Source organism: Pongo abelii, chromosome 4 (genome assembly GCF_028885655.2).
Source record: "Pongo abelii isolate AG06213 chromosome 4, NHGRI_mPonAbe1-v2.0_pri, whole genome shotgun sequence".
NCBI lineage: Eukaryota > Metazoa > Chordata > Mammalia > Primates > Hominidae > Pongo > Pongo abelii.
In genome coordinates, this window is record NC_071989.2 from 101,564,647 (window position 1) to 101,587,100 (window position 22,454).

The 22,454-nt window shown below is 34.6% G+C and overlaps 1 protein-coding gene across 23 annotated transcripts in view; it reads right to left on the bottom strand.

The window, feature by feature from the left end:
* ARB2A (ARB2 cotranscriptional regulator A) overlaps positions 1 to 22,454 on the bottom strand; it is a 540,355-nt gene that overhangs the window by 205,392 nt on the left and 312,509 nt on the right. For all 23 annotated transcript variants that reach the window (XR_010140097.1, XM_063724455.1, XM_054556475.2 and 20 more), the window contains one exon: positions 7,833 to 7,952. Coding sequence is in view for 22 of the 23 variants with exons in the window: in XM_063724455.1 (XP_063580525.1) it covers positions 7,833 to 7,952 (120 nt within the window). In the remaining variant the exon portion in view is untranslated. The remainder of the gene's footprint in view (positions 1 to 7,832; positions 7,953 to 22,454) is intronic.

The following is a 22,454-nucleotide window of genomic DNA, read 5'->3' on the forward strand; positions in this document are numbered from 1 at the left end:
TCCTGAAACTATCCTGAACTCTAGCAACAAGATCTTTACTCAAATCTGGCTTACACTCTTGTTCCCTCAAGCCTTTCCTTAACAAAGATCCAGTACGCTTTGAGTCTAAATCCACCTGGCTCCTCTGAGTTAACTTGAATAAATTATTTAATAATGATTGGATCCTAACTTTTAAAAGTTAAATGGCTTTGATCGTGAATTCTTTTTGTCCCCTAGACGTCCTTTCCCATTTGAGATGTCCGAGGTGCACTGTGCCTGGGAATTTTATTTGGGAGAGGGCTTACAATGAATGATCATTTTAAGGTTACAAGAACAGTAAAAACAGCCCTATTATCAACTGAAGTGTGTTTTTCTACATTCCTTCTTATAAAAGGCTTACAATAGGCAATCATAGTCTCATATTTGCAGTAAAATACAAAATCTATCATTAAGATCTTTTATAATACCAATGGAAAAAAGAAATATTTCTTATGTAATGATTTATATTTAACAAATTAATATGTAAATTCCTTTGAGTTCTCCTTAACTTGTTATTGTGCTAATTTTGCCAGGCAATCCTTGGTTTCCTAGCAGTCTTTGTGGAACCAGAAGACAGAGTGACCAATTTCTCAGCTACAAACAAGCAGGAAAGGCAGTAGGACCTGAATGCAGCTCATCTACTATGTGGACACTAAGAAAAACCTCTTCCAAATGTAATTCCAATGGAGTAATATGGGTTCTTTATTCTACAAAAAGATCCCTATTAAAGATTAGTGAAATTTTTCTCCACTTCAGCAGCCTTCCAAACAATCGAATCTTGGTGTGCATGAAGGATATAAAAGGATATAAACATTAAGGAGCACACTAGGTTCTTAAGGGAAATAATCTATCAGGAATGAAAACAATCACAACTAATATTGTACTTAACGATGAAATACTGAACAATTTCCTCTTAAGATCAGGAACAAGACAAGGATGTCCACACTAGCCACCTCTATTCAACCTTGTACTAGAGGTTCTAGCCAGGGGAATTTGGCAAAAAACCAAAAATACATAAATTAATTAGATAAACATGCATCCAGATTGAAAAGGAAGAAGTAAAACTATCTGTATTCACGAATGATATGATCTTGAATATGAAAACTCCTAAGGAATACACACACACACACACACACACACACACTGATTAGAACTAAAAATAGTGAATTCAGCAAGGTTGCAAAATACAAGACTAACATATAAAAATAAATCATGTCTCTATATACTAGTACTGAATATGAAAATAAAATTAAGAAAACAATTTCAGTTAGAATAGCTTCAAAAATAATCAAATACTTAGAAATAAATTTAAGAGAAGAAGCTTAAGGCTTGTACACTGAAAACAACAAAGCATTTTTGAAAGAAGACCTAAATAAATGGAAAGAAAGCCCACTGTCATGGATTAGAAGACTTAAGATTGTCAAGATGGCAACACTCCCCAAAATAACCTATTTAATCAATCCCAATACAAATCTCTGCTTTTTCATTTTTGCAGAAATTAACAAATCAGTCCTAAAATTCATATGGAAAAGCAAGAGCTAGAATAGCCAAAATCATCTTAAAACAGAATGAACAAAGTTGGAGGATCTACTCCCTGATTTCAAAACTTACCACAAAGCTACAGTAATCAAGTCAGTGTGGTACTGGTATGAAGACAGGAATATATATATGGAATAAAATACAGTCCAGAAGCAAACCCTTACATCTATAGTCTATGGATTTTGACAAGGGTGCTAAGACAAATCAAAGAAGAAAGAAGAGTATTTTTCAATAAGTGGTGCTGGGATTAACTAAATATCCATATTCAAAAGAATTAAATTGGACCCTTACCTCACACAATATACAAAAACTAGCTTAAATGACAAAAACAGAAACTAGATAAATTGGACTTCATCAAAATTAAAACTTCTGTACTTTGGAGGAAATCATCAAGAAAGTGAATTAGTCATCCAGAGAATGGGAGAAAATTTTCACAATCATTTGTCAATAAGAGATTAGTACCAATATATAAAGACCTATGAAAAATCAAAAATAAAAATGATAACCCAATTAAAATTGAGCAAAGGATTTGAGTAGACATTTCTCCAAAAAATACAAATGGCCAACAGCACATAAAAAGAGGCTCGACATCATTATTCATCAGAGAAATGAAAAACAAAAAAAAAACAAAAAAAAAACTACAGTGAGATGGCACTTCACACCTACTAGGATAGCTAATATAAAAAAAGACAGATAGTAATAAGTGCTGGTGAGGATGTGCAGAAAGTGGAACCCTCATACACTGCTGGCAGGATTGTAAGTATGGGGAGAAATGGGTAATGGGTATGGAATTTCTTTTGGGGTGATAAAAATGTTGTAAAATTAGATAGTAATGATAGTTGTACAAGTCTGCAAATATGCGAAAAGCCTTTGAACTGTATATTTTATTTAAAGGATGAATTTTATGGCATGTAAGTCATATTTCAATAAAGCTCAATAAATCTCCATTATATCTTGATAAAAGTATGTAAAATTTACCTCAGAAATAAAAAAGTTTAAAAAATGCAAACAAGCAAACGTAAGCTAATTATTAAATAAAAGGTGAAGTTGAACCAATTGGGGATGAAATGGAAAGTTTTCTAGACTTATTTCATAGACTGCCATATAACATTGTAAGGATATTATTATGATGATAATTTAGTTATATCATAATTTAGTCATTTTCTTATTTTATTGAAAAGACTATACCTATAAGGGTGTATCATAGAGGAGCAATCTTTTCAGTCAGACAGAGAGCTGGGCATACCAGCAACAAGGAGTCTACAAAAGTCTTACCCCAGAAAGAAAAAAGTAACACTGTCTAATGTGGAGTAACTGATTAGGTAGAATTCCCAAATCAGTCAATATTTAAATGGAGAGTAGGGAGAATTAATAAATTTAGTTAGTAAAAGAGTTAAGGGTTAAACTATATATGTTAGTCAACTAACTGTGCAGATATTTAAGACTACTCATGTTGTAATATATATTATTTTCAAACTTGGGATAAGAGCAGTATTAGACTCTTTATCCTCAAGATGTTTCTAGATCATTTGGGCAAAATGAGATTGGACAGAAAAGATAACTTTAACAAAACTAATTAGTATGTATCTTGAAGTTATATTACAAATGGCAATTTATTTTTACTGAATTATCTAGATTTTTAAAGTAAGTTTGTAAGAGTATTTTTGGCCTGAGTTATCTGGATACCATTATGATTCAGTTTTTCTTGCTTACTTCCCTTATTTTAACTTCCCTCAATTTTTGACTCCCAGCAGCCCAACTTTTAGCTGTTCTCATTGATCACATTATGCAGATATCTTACCAATATCCAATTTACTTTGTTCCTCATGGACAAAATATAAATGACACTTCTTTAAGGTCATAGTTAGCTGATGTAAAAGACTAATTATTTTAGTTCCATTTTCTCTTCAGTGTAAATCCAAATCATGCTTCAGGGAATTTAAAAAAATCTACTGAGAGTAGAGAGAGGTTGAGTGCCCTCATACAGCTATGTCCAAAACCGGTCCTCTATCAGCTGCTGAAGGGCAGCTTAGGCTGCCTGGAGGCCAGGGAGCCCAGCATGGAACAATGGCAGGAAAATAGAGTTCCCTTCATTCCTTAATTCACATGCAAGTGAGGTGCCAATCAAGTGCTGACAAGCATGGAGAAACCAAAATCAAAAGTGGGTAGCGATACACTTTCAAAAGGAGCTGTTTTCACACATTTCTAAGTGATTTTTTAATGATGGTTGTGAATATACTAATAATAACATGGAAAAGGAAATAAAAGTAATAAGAAAAACACAAAATTTGTATCAGTTGAGATGATTCAATAAACTAATGAAATATATTTACTAAAATTACTTAACATGTTTTACAAAAATATATGAGCACTCTTGTTTTGGCTAAGCAAAGAGATTTCCATTCAAATTGATATATTGAGCACTTGCAAACAGGGAAGGTAAGGTGCGCTGAGATCAATAACTGGGCATTGATAAAGCCTGTTAATTTCCAAATTAAATAAAAAATTTAAGGTTACTTGATTTGGCCAAACTGATCACCTGGAAAGATAAGAGCAAAACACTCTGAAATGGCCAACAATAAAAGCGATGAAATCACTTCATCATAGTAGCTGGAGAAAAAGATGATGAAGGTCAAAAACTGCATTGTTTTAAAATGACAGTTAATTTTCAAAAAATGAGCCTGAATTTTTTACAACTAGTATAAGGCAAAAGTAAGTTGCATTATTTGTAGATTTCTTTCCAGACGAATTTGGTAAATACATTCTAATTATGGTTAATAATTCTATTACATGTAAAGTAAAATTTGTAAGAAATTTCAGGCTTTGTAAATGATGGTTTAATAACTGTAACTTTACATATTGGCATTATTTTAAGTATACAGAAAAGATAACAGAGGCAGATATATTACTTTTAAAAGTTCATTATCAATTCATGAGATGAAACAGTTCTTTCCTTTTGTCTTTAATGACTAAATCCTACAATCAATAGGGTTGTCTTATCAAAATTTATTTTTACTAGGAACACAGAAAGTTCAGAGAATTGGAAATTTGAGTTGTTACCATATGGTGAGAGTAAAAGCAGTTAATAGCATATTTTTAATATCATGTTTCTTCTTCTTATAGATTTACTACCATAAAATGAATATTGGTTTTGAAAAAAATCTCTGATTATAAGATATTCTTCAGGATAAATTCAACATTTTAAGATAGGATATAATAGTAAATTATGTTCCCATTTTTCAAAAACAACAATTAGCAAAATATTAAAGCATAAGTAATGCATTTACTGGTGAAACTGTACTTGCTACAATTTACATTTAAAACAATTTTTTTTTGAAATTCATGACATAACGAACAATGTGAACTTGTATGACAGTGGTAGAAAAACGATTTCCATGCATTCAAACATGATGCTACAAACTAAGACTGTTCCCTAAGAAATGCGTGTGTGTGTGTGTGTGATCTTTAATCAAAAGTAAAATTTTATGACAATTTAAATGACTGAAATCAAAAGGATTTACTGTCTGACATGTATAATGTACTACTGGGACAAAAAACCAAATTATAATTTAAGATTTATATATTAATCTTGACAATTTACTTGCTTGTAAAGTTAATATTAAAATTTTAAATGAAAGTAAAATAATTCATACAATACAGTTAATGTTGAAAAGTCCTAAAAAAATGCCTATTTGTCAACATTTTAACACCATGAGTTTTTAAATCTTTTGCTTTTGCCTAAAACTGAATAACATTTTTTTTCAGTTTTAGGCAAAAGCAAAGGATCTAAAAACATTTCAATGTTTAGTATTTCTTTAACAATACTATATTTTAGAAAGCCTTTCAAACAAAAACACAGTGGACCTAAACATATTAATCAAATTTGTCAAAAAATAATGTAAAATTCATCAGGGTACAATGTTATTTGCTTAAAGGAATCCATTGTATTAGGTCAGGAACCAGTCTTTATTCATTTGCCACCATCCGTATGCTTCCATTACATACCCCCAAATCAAAGTTGTTTCACAAAAAGTAGCAAAAAAAAAAAAAAAAAAAAACATAGAAGATGAGATAGTTGCCATTAATACTTTAGAACCTAAACAACGTATATTACATTAAATAGACTTCTCAGCCCTGGCGTTGCCTGACAGATATGTGATATGCCAGTGGTTATATTATATTCCTCCTCCCATGCATGTGCCTCCTGCAGAGATAGCAGACTACAGAAGCTGACCCTTACTGAGACCATCTTGTCTCTCTGACAAAGCTCCTTTTTAACTTCTTACTTACTGGTTACTTCCTGTGATGGAGAAAAACTTTAGCTCAGCTTGTGATAATTTCACAGGCCCTGAGGACCCTGACCCTAATAGCCTCAAGGTCAGAAGTCAAGTCTTGTTCTGAAACATCTGTGTGCTTTATATTAAAGTGGAACAAAAGTGGAGAAATATCCACCAGTGTGTGACAAGCAGGATGGGCAAAATAGGACTGACACACTGGTCATCTGTTAACTCTGGCATCTTCAGTTCATTGTAAAAACTGTCCAAAAGGCATGTAAATTTTAAGTTTGGTGTGTAAAGGCTTTCGTAAACTGTCTTAAAGTTAAAAAATGGGAATTTATGTTTTATAGAACTCTAAAATTTGATTAGCCTTGCAGACTTTCAGACATATTTTAAGTCACTCTACAAGAAATTTCATGCTTTAAGTAATTTAACAGCTTACAAAGAAAAAATAAGCTATATATAATCTATATCTATGGAGATATAGAGATATATATATCTCTATAGCTATATATCTATATCTGTAGGGATTGAAAGGAATTATTTGAAAAACAACATTCATATTTTAAAAAGTACATCATACTAGTGTGCTAAAGAGCTATCTTAAGATATCTATTATATATATATCAAAATAAATAAATTAATTCAGCACAGTTAAAATTAGTTGAAAATAATCCCTAAAAACTGAAATAAATTTAGAAAATAAATGATTTAACTTAACGATTTATTGATCTTAAGACAGCAGAAGCACTTGTAGAGTTAGGTCAGCTAAAATATTCTCAGATGTCACTACCAGTTTTATAACTAAATCAAGTGGGTAAGCAATAAGACATAGGGAGGTTGAAAAGGTCACGGAAATATATTCAATTTCCACGTCAGAGAAAAACACGCCAAAGTCTAGAAACATAAAAATTAGGCAATCAATATTGTGTCTCTGGTTTAATGTCCACTTAGATCTATTTGGATTTAAAATGATCAACTGCACTTTTATCAAATTAATTATTTTATGGTAGGATTGGTAACTTCCTGTAACCTAAGAGATTATGGACAGGGAGGCATGAATTCTTCATTAATCCATTATTAGAATTGATTATATCACATTAACCATGCTGGCCCATGATTGTGATATTGTAATATTGCATCTAAAACAGACAGAATTCAAAAATTTGGTAATTTTTTTCTATCATGTACATATAATCTTAACTCCAAGAATCAAATTATTTTGAAATATGAAGATTTCTATGACCAAGCAATGCATTCTAGTTAGAAGCAGATTAATGGAAGCTTTCTTGTAGTTTTAATACTAATTATATAAAATTCTGATCAAGTATCAAGTCAAAGACTATCAAAATATTCTCAAGTATTCAAAATGTCAATTGAAATTTTAAACACTTTATAGATAACATAAGCCTCAATGGTATATACATAAAGCAGAAACAATAAATATCATGAAATGTACGGAAACTGGCACTATAATGTAGAAATTAAAAACTAATATGTAAATAAGGAACAGGCAAAAAGCTTTCTGGTTAGCACTAAAAAGCTCTGTCACCATAAAATAAATTAGTAGGCTGAGGCAGGCGGATCACGAGGTCAGGAGATTGAGACCATCCTGGCCAACATGGTGAAAACCCGTCTCTACTAAAAATATAAAAATTAGCTGAGCATGGTGGTGCATGCCTGTAATCCCAGCTACTTGGGAGGCTGAGGCAGGAGAATAGCCTGAACCAGGGAGTCAGAGGTTGCAGTGAGCTGAGACGGTGCCACTGCCCTCTAGCCTGGCAACAGAGACTCTGTCTCAAAAAATAATAATAATATTAATAAAATAAATAAGTAAATTAATAAACTATTTTCAAACATCATAAAATTATTTACTCAAAATATGTTATTTTCCTTCTTTATAACATAACTTAAAGACTATTGATACCAACAGAAAGAAAGGAGAGGGGATAAACCTACAAGGAGACTGGAACTACAAAGAGTGAAATAACCACTTACCAGTTCAACAAAAGCAAGTCCTCCATAGCTGTGAGCAACGAAAAACACATTCTCAGCAGCAGCCTGAGCTATGAAATGATCCCAAACATAGATTGCATGTTCTTCAGGAGAACCATTTTCCTATAAGGGAAACAAATGTTATATATTACATACTATATCTAATTATTATCACAGCAAACAACAATTAAATTATATGCTTGCATACACAGCATAGGAAATACAATGGTTATAGCTCATTCAAAATAAAAATAATATAAAAGAACTACATTGAAAATTCAAATTAGAGAATACGAGAGGACTTCAAAAAGTTTGTAAAAAAATAGAATTAAAAAATAAAAATTAAAAAAACACTTTATTTCTGAACATTTCATGAAGGTCAAGAAACTTTTGTAAGTGGTGATACATGCCTTTTAGTACACCCCTAAAGAACTCAGGGTCCTGGTAATTTAACCATGTCAATGCAGTCTTTTTTACATTATTAACTGAAGAAAAGTGGTGCCCTTCAACATTTTTTAAGATTATAAAACTAAAAGTCAGAAGGAGCCAAATCAGGACTGCAACGTGGATGCCTAATGATTTCCCAGAGAAACTCCTGCAAAATTACCCTTGTTTGATGAGAGGAATGAGAAGGATATTCTTGTGGTTGAGAAATCTCCGATGAAGCTTTCCCCCGCATTTTTCTGCTAAAACTTTCGCTAAATTTCTCAAAACACTTTCATAATAAACAGATGCTATTGTTCTTTGGCCCTCTAGAAAGTCAGTAAGCAAAATGCCTTGGGCATCCCTCCAAACTGTTGCCAGAACCTTTGATCTTGACCAGTCAGATTTTGTTTTGACTGGACCACTTCCATCTCTTGGTAGCCATTGCTTTGATTGTGCTTTGTCTTCAGGATTGTACTGGTAAAGCCATGTTTCATCTCCTGTTGTAATTCTTCAAAGAAATGTTTATTTTGATCCAAATTGTTAAAAATGTCCATTGAAATACCTGCTCTTGTCTGCAGCTGATCTGGGTGCAACAGTTTTGGTACACATTGAGTGCAAAGTTTTTTCACCTTAAATTTTTCAGTCAGAATTGTGTAGGTGGAATCAATTGAGATGTCTATATGTCAGCTACTGTTTCTGTTGTTCATCACTGATCTCATCAATTAGGGCACAAACAAGATAAATTTTTTTCTCCTAAATTGATGCAGATGGTCTGCTGCTATGAGCTTCATCTTCAACATCGTTCTGTCCCTTCTTCAAATGAGTTAGCCATTTGTAAACTACTGATTTGTTTGGGAGAATGTCCCCATAAACTTTTTGTAAAGCATCAATGATTTTACCATTCTTCCACCCAAGCTTTACTATAAATTTGATGCTTGTTCTTGCTTCAATTTTAGCAGAATTCATGTTGCTCTCACAGGTGCTCTTTTCAAACTGATGTCCTGTATTTCTTAGTGCCTTGAATGAGATCCTCTTCAGGCATGTCATAGCAAGTTAGTAAGAGTTTATTTTGGTGCAATAAAAATGATATCCATGCATGGATTTTTCATAATATGCATTTTCCATGAAGTTTTTGAAGGCTCTTCAAAAATCAGTAAGCACATTAGAATTATATAGCAGAAAGTTATACTGATCTTTTGATAAAACAATATAATACTAAAAAATTTATTTACATTCCCATAGTTAGATGTGAAAATATTTAATATATATATCTAAATTATTTTATTTATAAGATTTTAAGTATCTCTGTAAGCTAAAAATAAGGAAAAATGAATAATAAATATTTTCTGTTGAAATTATCAAAATATATATATATATACATTTTTTCTAAAAGCATTTTCTATACAGATTTCTGGAATTGGGAAAAAAACCTAAATATATAAACCTAGGCCTTTTACATTTTTCCTAACTTGCTAAACCCAAATAAATGTATGTCGCTTAAGTTGCAAAAGTTATGTAATAACTTCATTTTGCTGTTTATTTCTATGGCTGACATATTGTGGTTAAAGCCAAAACCTGGATAATGTGAAAAACAAAAACAAACTAAAATGTGAAATAATACTGATCAAAAAGCAAACTGAAGAACTGAAACCTCAAGAAAATGTTTTGTACAAATATTTCTTAGAAGCTTGAACACTAAAAGACTCATTTTCTAAGAATGTCATGGATATTAGACAATGCACACAATCTCATTTTCCTTTTTAGAAATTTTATAATAAATTATTAAGGTCCTCACATGCATGGCATCACTTGCCATCTAGAAGCTAGTTCTCTCTATGTCTATCTCTGTCCTAAATTTCTCTCCAGAGCCAGAAAGCCAACTATTTAATGGTCATTTCCTTCTGTATGTACCATAGACATGTCAAACTCAACCAATCCAACACTGTAGTAAGAACCTCTACAAATCTGTCTAAGCTCCCCATATCCAGCTGAAATCTGAGAATCAACTTTTTTTTTCCTTTTAAAATGTTTTTTTAATTTTTTTTATTATACTTTAAGTTTTAGGGTACATGTGCACAACGTGCAGGTTTGTTACATATGTATACATGTGCCATGTTGGTGTGCTGCACCCAGTAACTCGTCATTTAACATTAGGTATATCTCCTAATGCTATCCCTCCCCCCTCCCCCACCCCACAACAGGCCCCGGTGTGTGATGTTCCCCTCCCTGTGTCCATGTGTTCTCGTTGCTCAATTCCAACCTATGAGTGAGAACATGTGGTGTTTGTTTTTTTGTCCTTGTGATAGTTTGCTGAGAATGATGGTTTCCAGCTTCATCCATGTCCCTACAAAGGACATGAACTCATCCTTTTTTATGGCTGCATAGTATTGCATGGTGTATATGTGCCACATTTTTTAAATCCAGTCTATCATTGTTGGACATTTGGCTTGGTTCCAAGTCTTTGCTATTGTGAATAGTGACGCAGTAAACATATGTGTGCATGTGTCTTTATTGCAGCATGATTTATAATCCTTTGGGTATATCCCCAGTAATGCGATGGCTGGGTCAAATGGTATTTCTAGTTCTAGATCCCTGAGGGATCACCAGACTGACTTCCACAATGGTTGAACTAGTTTACAGTCCCACCAACAGTGTAAAAGTGTTCCTATTTCTCCACATCCTCTCCAGCACCTGTTGTTTCCTGACTTTTTAATGATCACCATTTTAACTGGTGTAAGATGGTATCTCATTATGGTTTTGATTTGCATTTCTCTGATGGCCAGTGATGATGAGCATTTTTTCATGTGTTTTTTGGCTGCATAAATGTCTTCTTTTGAGAAGTGTCTGTTCATATCCTTTGCCCACTTATTGATGGGGTTGTTTGTTTTTTTCTTGTAAATTTGTTGGAGTTCATTGTAGATTCTGGATATTAGCCCTTTGTCAGATGAGTAGATTGCGAAAATTTTCTCCCATTCTGTAGGTTGCCTGTTCACTCTGATGGTAGTTTCTTTTGCTGTGCAGAAGCTCTTTAGTTTAATTAGATCCCATTTGTGAATTTTGGCTTTTGTTGCCATTGCTTTTGGTGTTTTAGACATGAAGTCCTTGCCCATGCCTATGTCCTGAATGGTACTGCCTAGGTTTTCTTCTAGGGTTTTTATGGTTTTAGGTCTAACATGTAAGTCTTTAATCCATCTGGAATTAATTTTTGTATAAGGTGTAAGGAAGGGATCCAGTTTCAGCTTTCTACTTATGGCTGGCCAGTTTTCCCAGCACCATTTATTAAATAGGGAATCCTTTCCCCATTGCTTCTTTTTGTCAGGTTTGTCAAAGATCAGACAGTTGTAGATATGTGGCATTATTTCTGAGGGTTCTGTTCTGTTCCATTGGTCTATATCTCTGTTTTGGTACCAGTACCATGCTGTTTTGGTTACTGTAGCCTTGTAGTATAGTTTGAAGTCAGGTAGTGTGATGCCTCCAGCTTTGTGCTTTCGGCTTAGGATTGTCTTAGCAAGGCGGGCTCTTTTTTGGTTCCATATGAACTTTAAAGTAGTTTTTTCCAGTTCTGTGAAGAAAGTCATTGGTAGCTTGATGGGGATGGCATCGAATCTATAAATTACCTTGGGCAGTATGGCCATTTTCACGATATTGATTCTTCCTACCCATGAGCATGGAATGTTCTTCCATTTGTTTGTATCCTCTTTTACTTCATTGAGCAGTGGTTTGCAGTTCTCCTTGAAGAGGTCCTTCACATCCCTTGTAAGTTGGATTCCTAGGTATTTTATTCTTTTTGAAGCAATTGTGAATGGGAGTTCACTCATGATTTGGCTCTCTGTCTGTTATTGGTGTATAAGAATGCTTGTGATTTTCATCTTTTATTTCTCTTTCTCCCAAATTCCTCATATAATCAGTCATTAAAATTCTATTGATCCTGCTACTGTCTCTCAAATCCATCTACTTTTCTTTCATTTCATCTGGTTTAGCTCAAGCCACCATCATTTCACAAGTGGATGACCACAACAATCTCTAGCCTAGCTTCAACAATCTCTAGCCTAGCCTAGTAGTGACCTGTTGGATTGACCATTTACATGTTTTAATTCTGTAGTGAGAATAACCTGTCAAGAATGCAAATATGATCATGTTGCCAAGTTACTCACTCCCTGCTTAGAATCCTCCAATTTTCTCATTGTCCTCAGAATTAAGTTCAAACTCCTATATTTATTTATTTTTTTATTTTTTGAGACGGAGTCCTGCTCTGTTGCCTGCATAGGCACAATCTTAGCTCGCTGCAACCTCTGCTTCCCAGGTTCACGCGATTTTCCTGCCTCAGCCTCCCAAGTAGCTGGGGTTACAGGTGCATGCCACCACGCCTGGCTAATTTTTGTATTTTCAGTAGAGATGGGGTTTCGCCATGTTGGCTTGGCTAGTCTTGAACTCCTGACCTTAGTTGATTTGCCCACTCCGGCCTCCCAAAGTGCTGGGATTACAGGCATGAGCCACTGCGCCTGGCCCTCAAACTCCTTAATATGACATTCAAGGCCGTTTATAAAGTTCAGACTCCTCAGTATGACATTCAAGGCCCTTTATGATCTAGCACTGTCTATTGAACTTTATCTTTCACCATTGCCCTACAAATACCTCGACCCCAAACACATCCCTTTTCCCCCTGAGAAGACACACAGAACAGTCTCTGCGTTCCAGTTGTAGGGAGCAACTTGAAGTAACCTAATTGTGTCATATTTTTCTTGCCTATGGGTTATTGCATTTGTCCAGATAGTGATCTTTGTGCTCTGCCTTTACTTCCCATACCACCTTCTACTGCATACTCCCTACTTGTCTTCAGTACTGAAATGAGGTATCATTTCTTTGGGAAAGTCGACCCTATTCTTCCCAAGGACTAGGTAATATCTTCTAACATCATCTTGTGCATGCTTCCTATTATTGCACTGAGGAGCTGTATTGTAATTACTAGTTAGATTATCAAATTTTTGACGCCAAGAACTATGTCTTCTTGTTCATTAAATCTTAGTGTAATAAATGAATAACAAAACCACAATGTTTATCTTCAGGCTGATTACCTACAACCTTGTAGTCATATATTAAAATACAAACATACTTCCAAAGTTATTTCTTAGTAACATAAATATGAAATTACCCACACAGAAGAATGAATACAACAATTGGAAGGAAAACCTTATAGGGATTTTAGGCTTTGATAATTTTTCATTAGTTTAAAAAGTAAGAAAATGGTTAACATAAAAATGAGGATAGTGGCTAACTTTAAGGAAGGGAATGAAGTTGTGACTAAGAAATTGACTTTCAGTGGCTGCCAGCGTTCCATTTCTTGTCTGCTTTGATAGTTACACAAGTGTGTTCTTTATAGTTATTATTTAAACTAACCATACATATTTAGCACTTTTCTGTAGACATATCTGGAATGACCATACAATTTGTTGTTCAAACTTTTGAGAGTGAAGAAAGATATTATCAGTAATTGTAGTGGAAAACAGGTCTAAATTGGAACTATACAGAAAAATACTGAACACGTGATCACCCTAGTTATAGCTCACAATGAAAGAAATACGAAAACAAAATAGGAGAGTTACCAGAGTTTCCACCTATTGATGGTTGGCATAACTAACCATCTTAAATACCTGAGATGGTCCTAAATACTCCATATATGGACAGGATTACATATATGTGTGTATATATATGTGTGTGTGTGTACATATATATATACACACACACATGCATTAGATTACTCTGTCCCCATTAACCTCTGCACTGGAAGTGGACATGGAAGAATAAGTATGCCATGATCCTGGCCTTTAATAAGTTAGAGGTATTAACACATAAAGACTTCAGAAGCAGTAGTGTGTGAGGAGTATTACCTCCTCTGATCCTGTTGGACTGTCCTGAAACCAAGGTTGATGGGCCATTATAAATCCATACTATCTGACCTCAGTGAGGTTCTCCCTGCTGTCTTCTCAGTCACCAATTCTTCCTGTATACTGTTGGGATCCTATTTGTCTGATTCTTTCCATTCCCACCACTGTTTAGGTTTTCCTACAATAGACTTTAGTCTCAATTTTTCTAGTCCAGCAGTCCCCAACCTTTTTGACATCAGGAACCAGTTTTGTGGAAGACAGTTTTCCACAGACAGAGTGGAGAGGATGATTTTGGGATGATTCAGGTGGATTACCTTTATTGTGCACTTTATTTCTATTGTAATATATAATGACATAATTATACAACTAACCATAATTTAGAATCAGTGGGAGCTCTGAGCTTGTTTTCCTGCAACTAGGTGGTCCTATCTGGGGGTGATGAGAGACAGTGACAGATCATCAGGCATTAGATTCTCATAAGGAGTGCACAACCTAGATCCCTCACATGTGCAGTTCACAATAGGGTTCATGCTTTTATAAGAATCTAATACTGCAGCTGATTTGATAGGAGGTGGAGCTCAGGTGGTAATGCGAGCAGCTGTAAATACAGATGAAGCTTTGGCTTGCTTGCCTGCTGCTCACCTCCTGTTTAGCCCAGTTCCTAACAGGCCACACGGACTGGTACCAATCTGTGGCCCGGGGGTTGGGGAACCTTATTCCAGTCTTTCCCTTTACTCTGTTGCCAGATCAATCTTTTTGAAGCCTTGCTCTGATCGAGCCACTCCACTGCTAAAAAAAAAAGTCATTTACTGAAATGATTTTGCCTACAAAGTAACTGGAACTCTTTAGCCAACATCTTCTCTAAAACTATCTTTCTAGCTTTCCCTCTCACTATCTATTTCCAGGGACCTTATGCTCCAGGCAAATCTGGATTGCACATTAATAGTCTGAAAGCCCTAGACAAAACTCAGTCATGCAACTCAGTCTGTGATGAGACAGGCGATGCAGCCCAGATTACACAAAGCCTAAAAGCAAGGAGTAGTTCAGTAATCGACATATGTGAGATGATAAAGACTATAATACTCCTCAGGGTGGTAGCAGAGTGAATGGAAAGAAAGGGATAGAATGAATCATCATAAAAGAAAAATGAGCAAAATTTTGTGAGTCACAGGATTTGAGGGAAAGTGCCAGCCAGGCCCATCCATGACTAAAGGGAGCTAAGAACCAACAGTTGTTTCTACTGCTTACAGAGAATAGTACTATAGCTGAGTCTTTTCCTCCACAGTTGATGGAGATAATATCTGTTAATGGCCTGTCAGCAGTACGAAAGAGAAACTTCACATTTCCATGTGCTTCAAGTACTTAAATATCTTCAGCTTGACTAAGGTCAAGCTGAAATTACAGATTTTAGCTTTAGACTTTTAAACCAAACATTCTAAAAAGTGAGACCCAACTGAAAAATGTCTACAATATCCACAAGGGGGTCTTTTATAGGCTCAACTAAACCATCAAACTCATGAGACTATTTTGGGCCACACTTGATATCCATTGACTAAAAAAGATATAGAAAAGGAATCAACCTTGCTAGCAGGGCAGCACCAGACACTACTTTTTAGTGGGAGCCTTGCAGCAGTCTTTGTGGCAACCCCCAAAACCTCCAAGGATTTACTATCTTTGGAATATGGCATGTTAACTTAGGAGTGAGGGAATCAGGCTCACCTTGAGCAGATGCAGGAGTTATCCTGGCTTAAAAATCTTATACCCCACAGAAGCCAATATCTTTGCAATAACTCCATAGGTATGGCTTTCAGGATCCCATCCCATAAGAGACATGCTCAATTCTAAGAGTCACTACTCTTAGGGAAGATCAAAGCTATGGTATACCATGTTCTGATTACTACTAATCCTGATGGAATTTACCAATTAGGGGTCATTTTCTACCACAGGCAATATTGTCTAGCGACCATCCACTTAAGAGTGAATGCTATGATGTGCTGCCCAGAATCCCTTCAGTTATAAGTCATTCATTTCCTTAGCTGTGGGAGTGCTGGTCTTAGCTGAGGCACTCTCTAGAAATTGCCCTTAGCCAAAAAGCAACCTTGCTCAAGGTTACAGTCCTGCCCCTGGTCACTTGCCTATGGCAGAACATCTTTGAAAAGTCATCTCAGACCCAGAGACTACCATGGGGTTAGCTGAGGGCTTTGTTGTGACTACATTGCAGTTCAACTCCTGTCCAATTCTACTTTTTTTTACTCCCTTACAAGTGCTGATCCCAAGAGGACTCCTCAACAATCTTCCTGCATGTAAACTTCCATTTCAAAATTTATTACCTGGGAAACTCAACCTAACACACCACTATATCAGGCTTCCAGGGGGAAAAGCCAGAAAGTCAACTGAAGGTCAGAATGCAGAAATGGAACTAGTTATTTACTACAATGTCTTACAAGAAATATATGTAAAGTATTTATAACTATTTACATGTATTATTATCATGCCTATGTTTAAAACAACTGCGAAATATTGGTGGCTCAGGATTACCTGCCAGCTCTACCATCAGCCATGGTAGCTTAATTTGAATCCTATACCATTTCATTGGTTCTTCTCTACTCTATTTGTTTAATGTCAAGTCGCTTTTCCTTCCTTCTAGAATATAACCAACTTGAAAATAGATTATCTTTTTAATTCAAACTGTAAATACAAGGCATGCTACAGGCATTCAACAATAATTAACAATGCTAATGTTATTGGCAATGATACTGTGGACAAAATATTTTGGAGTACATTTCAAAAATGAAAACAAATGAGTATTTAAACTTCATTTCAGGAATCCAGCTTCTAATAATCTGGAATGTGGCAAAAGATTGGTGGTCAAAGATATTCATCACTGTCTCATTTATAAAAGCAAAACTTTGGATAAAGCGTTAAGTATCCAATAATGAAAATATAAATAATAGTTTATCTGTTGAATGAAATATTATGTAGCTATTCTATGAGTTTATAATACATGCAGCTTATCTGATATGTGGTGTAATTTTTATCATATAAAAAAAAGCCTGAAAAAGACTTTTCAAAAGAATAAATCAAATAAAACACTAAAAGCAGTTGAGCTGTCTATTGATGGTTGGAATATGAGTAGTTTTCTATTTTTAGTTTCTTCACACTTTTCTGAATGGCCAGAATTTCTACAAAGTACATGCTTTTTATACTAAACAAGTAAACAACAGGAAAATCAGAAATACTACTTAGTAATTACTGATGTTTTCTTAGGGTGAATTAGCATCTGAGCAGGGTTTTTACACCTTCGAATCTTTTTAAAAATAATTTTAACTTTTATTTGAGATTCAGAGGGTACATGTGCAAGTTTGATACATGAGTATATTGTATAGTGCTGAGGTTTGAGATATGAATGATCCCATCATCCAGGTAGTGAGTGTAGTATTCAACAGTTAGTATTTTAACCCTTGCTCCCTACTTCTCTCCCACCTTTGGTAGTCCCTAATGTCTTTGTTGCCATCTTCACATCCATGAGTAAACAATGTTTAGCTCCCATTTGACACAAAAACATGCGTACACCAAATATATCGTCTGAAACCACTGAGCATTTCTAACCAGCAAATGAGAAAGGTTGTTTCAAATAGGTTTAAGGGTAAGAAGAAGAAAGAGTAATAAGTGATAGTTGAACGTTTGCTACTAACTGAAGAAATGGGAAAAACAGAAAAATTAGAAGAGCACATGTAGCACCTAGTGCAAGACCATAAGTATTGTTATGAGCAACTTAAGGGCCGTGCCATATTCAAAGCACAATAACTGCCAAGCACGACAGTGACACTGGGTCATTTCAAGAAGGCTAATGATGTTATATGAACTCGATTTCTGAAAGACTAGTGACACACAATTAAATAGTTTTATTCAAAATATTACTTTACAGAACAAAATATAAGGGAGATAAGCCTTAGTTATAAAAAACTCAACTTTCATATGTGTTACTTCCCAAGGCTTTCACAAAATTTAGGCTTTTTACTATATACAGTGTTTAAGAAAGTTAGATTCCCATCATTTTTGGATTTAACAAATTCTGCCAAATATTTGCAGCCTTCTACAAATGTTAAACATAGAAATTAATAAACTTAGAGTAGTTTTAAATATATATGTATATATATTTCTGGAATATTACATTACTAATAATACATACTAAAATCCCAATTTTATAAATGTGGTGATGCTATTCCAAGGCAAATTTGTGTCATTCCAACCCACAGTCCACATTGTGTCTACAATCATTATATATTTATATATTGTGACTACAATCCAGAGAGTGTATATTATCAGCAGTGTATTTTGAGACTAAACAGATTCAATAGGAAAGGCTTTCTAATATGCTTCAATTACAGGAATGCAAATATACTAAATCTATTCCACAGGTTTCCCCATGAATTTCACATTAGAGTGCATTTTGTATTGAGCAACTTGATTTACACTGGATTTTAGAATATGCTAACGTACAAAGTGCATGAAAAGAACTAAATCCATTAATTAGTATTTGCTGGTGGCAGAGTGCATAGGATATTTACACCAGAATTCTGCTACATTCAGAATACAGGTGGAATTTGCTAATGTACTCTTGCCATCATTAATCCTTAAATGCCAAACAGAAGTGATGCAGTAACCAAAGCCTTATCAACTATGCCAGATTCTACTACCTAGGCATTGCAAGGTCTGCATTTATGATGGACTACCTGAGCTGATAGCACATGGAATTATCTAAACAACATTTGCATATTTGCGTAATTATTTTCTAAGGTTAATTAGCTCCTGTAATGTATTTCGCCCTTTGAGACTGCTTAGTGACAGGTTCACATATTTTCTGAACCATTGCCAAATTTGACAGATTTTTCTTCAGCTAACCTGTCGCTACAAAGTTATAAAAAGTAAGTACTCCTATAATATACACTTTAAACTTATAATTGATTTTAGAAAAAGTAAACTGAAAATTTAATGGATATGAAGGTTTTTTAAATGTCCAATTTTAAAGTCAAAAATTCAAGGTTTTTTACTTCATATAAATCTTTCCGTGATTATACTGGTAAGCCTATCTATTAACAAAATATCTTTTAATAATCAAATCTAACCTTTGTGACTTCAGCACATACCTATGTCACTAATTTCAGTTACGTCCACATAAATATGTATATAAGTATATATGTGTACATACACACACACACACACACACTTCACACTCTACAAGCTGCCCTTAGTATTGCCACTGATTTGCTATTTACATTGGTGATATCAACTGGAGAAATTACACTAATATAAAATCTACACCTGCTTTATGACAAAATTCACAAAATGAAATTGTTTCTTCTAAAAAGTTAAGGCTTTCCACTGAGAAAAGTATGGCTCAATAAAATCCAAATGGAAGGTAGATAGTCTAGTCTGCTGGATGGAGGATGCAAAAATATAAGTTACCATCTTGTACTCAACCAATCCACAAGGAAAAGATGAAAGAAAATTTTTTTTTTTCCTTTTTGACGGAGTCTCGCTCTGTCGCCCAGGCTGGAGTGCAGTGGCACAATCTCTGCTCACTGCAAACCCCGCCTCCCAGGTTCGCGCCATTCTCCTGCCTCAGCCTCCCGAGTAGCTGGGACCACAGGCAACCCCCACCACGCCCGGCTAATTTTTTGTTTTTAGTAGAGACGGGGTTTCACCTTGTTAGCCAGGATGGTCTCGATCTCCTGACCTCATGATCCACCCGCCTTGGCCTCCCAAAGTGCTAGGATTACAGGCGTGAGCCACCGCGCTGGGCCGAAAGAAAATTCTTATTTTCAGCAACTGGCCAGTGGAGTATCCTTCCAGAAGAAATGGAACACAGGTATGGCTCTAATCCAGAAAGACACACAAGGAAATTTTATGCTTTAGCTTTAAAGCTTTAAACTTTTGGATCATTTTGTTATTTAACTCTTTTGTATATTAACTGAGTATAAATTGTGCATTTATATAGAACAAAACATTTAAAAGAACAGTTATATGTAAAACATATTTTACATTGTCACATGAGATGTAATTTTATTTTATCCAATGAAATAATTTAGATTAAAATGTTTTCTTCATTTTGGCATATTTTAAATGTATGCTCTTTTATAAATTGTATGCATTTGTATTTAATGATGATTAAAGTACTAGGTGTATACTAGATGCATAAAAGTAAAAGTATAACATGCATACACTAAAAACATATTCAAAATTGAAGGACATTATTCAGTCCCAAAATGTTAAATTGAACCATATAAGTTACCAGTATTAGAAATTTTGGACCTTGAAAAACGGCAATTTCACAAGATTCAACTTTAAACATAATGAAAATAGACAAAAAAAAGTCTATAAGCTGGAGATATCTTGAGACTATCAATTTGTTTCTACCATTTAGGTGTCAAGATATTATTGGCAGCACTCAATCTTTTTTTATTTTAGGTTTAGAGACACATGCAAAAGATTGTTATATAGGTAAACTGTGTGTTGTGGGGTTTGGTGTACAGATTATTTAGTCACCTAGGCAGTAAGTATAGTACCCAATAGGTATGTTTAAAAATCTTCTCCCTCCTCCCACTCCACCCTCAAGTAGGCCCTTTTTGTGTCCACTTGTTCTCATTGTTTAGCTCTCACTTATAGGTGAGAACATACGGTATTTGGTTTTCTGTTCCTGCATTAGTTTGCTCCAGATAATGATCTCTAGCTCCATCCATGTTGCTGCAAAGGACATGATCTCATTCTTTTTCAATGGCTGTGTAGTATTCCATGGTGTATATGTGCCAAATTTTCCTTCTGCAGTATACCACTGATGAGCATTTAGATTGATTCCACATCTTTGCTACTGCAACAAATAGTGCTGCAATGAACAAACAAATACATGTGTCTTTATAGTAGAATGATTTATATATCCAATATACCCAAAGGAATATAATACATTCCACCATAAAAATAAATCCCACTAGATTGCTGGGTCGAATGGCAATTCTAAGTTTTTTTGAGAAATCACACTGCTTTCCAGAAAGGCTGAACTAATTTGCACTCCCACCAACAGTGTATAAGTGTTCCCTTTTCTCCCCAATCTCACCAGCATCTGTTATTTTTTGACTTTTTAATAAAGGCCATTCTGGCTGCTGTGAGATGGCATCTCAGAGTGGTTTTGACTTTGATTTCTCTGATGATTACTGATGCTGTATATTTTTTCATATGCTTGTTGGCCACATGTATGGCTTCTTTTGAAAAGTGTTCATGTACTCTGCCCACATTTTAATGGGGATGTTTGTTTTTTGCTTATAAATTTGTTTAAGTTCCTTATAGATTTTGGATATTAAACCTTTGTCAGATGCATAGTAAGCAAATATTTTTCCTATTCTATAGATTGTCTGTTTACTCTGTTGATAGTTTCTTTTGCTGTGCAGAGATCTTTAGTTTGATTAGGTCCCACTTGTCAATTTTTGTTTTTGTTGTGATTGCTTTTGGTGTCTTTGTCTTGAAATCTTTGCCAGGTCCTATGTCCAGGATGGTATATCCTAGGTTTTCCTGAAGGGTTTTTATAGTTTTAAGTTTTACATTTAAGTCTTTAATCCATCTTAAATTGATCTGTGTATATGATGTCTGTCCAATTTCAATCTTCTGCATATGGCTAGCTAGTTATCCCAGCACCATTTATTGAATAGGTAGTCCTTTCCCCATTGCTTGTTTCTGTAGGCTTTGTAGAAGATCAGACAGTTGTAGTTGTGTGGCATTATTTCTGGGCTCTCTATTCTATTCCATTGGTATATGTATCTGTTTTTGTATCAATACCATGCTGTTTTGGTTACTATAGCCTTGCAGTAGAGTTTGAAGTGGTAATGTGATACCTCCACCTTTGTTCTCTTTGCTTATGAGTGCCTTGGCTATTCAGGCCCTGTTTTGGTTCCATGTGAATTTTTTAAAATAGTTTTTTTTCTGTGACAGGGCAAGACTCTGTCTCAAAAAAAAGTTTTTTCTAATTCTGTGAAGAATGTCATTGGTCATTTGATAGGAATAGCATTGAATCTGTAAATTGCTTTGGGCAGTATGGACATTTTAATGACATTGATTCTTCCTATCCATGAGTAAGCAATGTTTTTCCATCTGTTTGAGTCATCTTTGATTTCTTTGATCAGTGTATTGTAATTCTCATTGTGGAGACCTTTTACTTCCCTGGTTAGTCGTATTCTTAGATATTTTATTCTTTTTTGTGGCAATTGTGAATAGGACTGTGTTCCTGATTTGGCTCTCAGCTTGACTGTTGTTTGGTGTATAG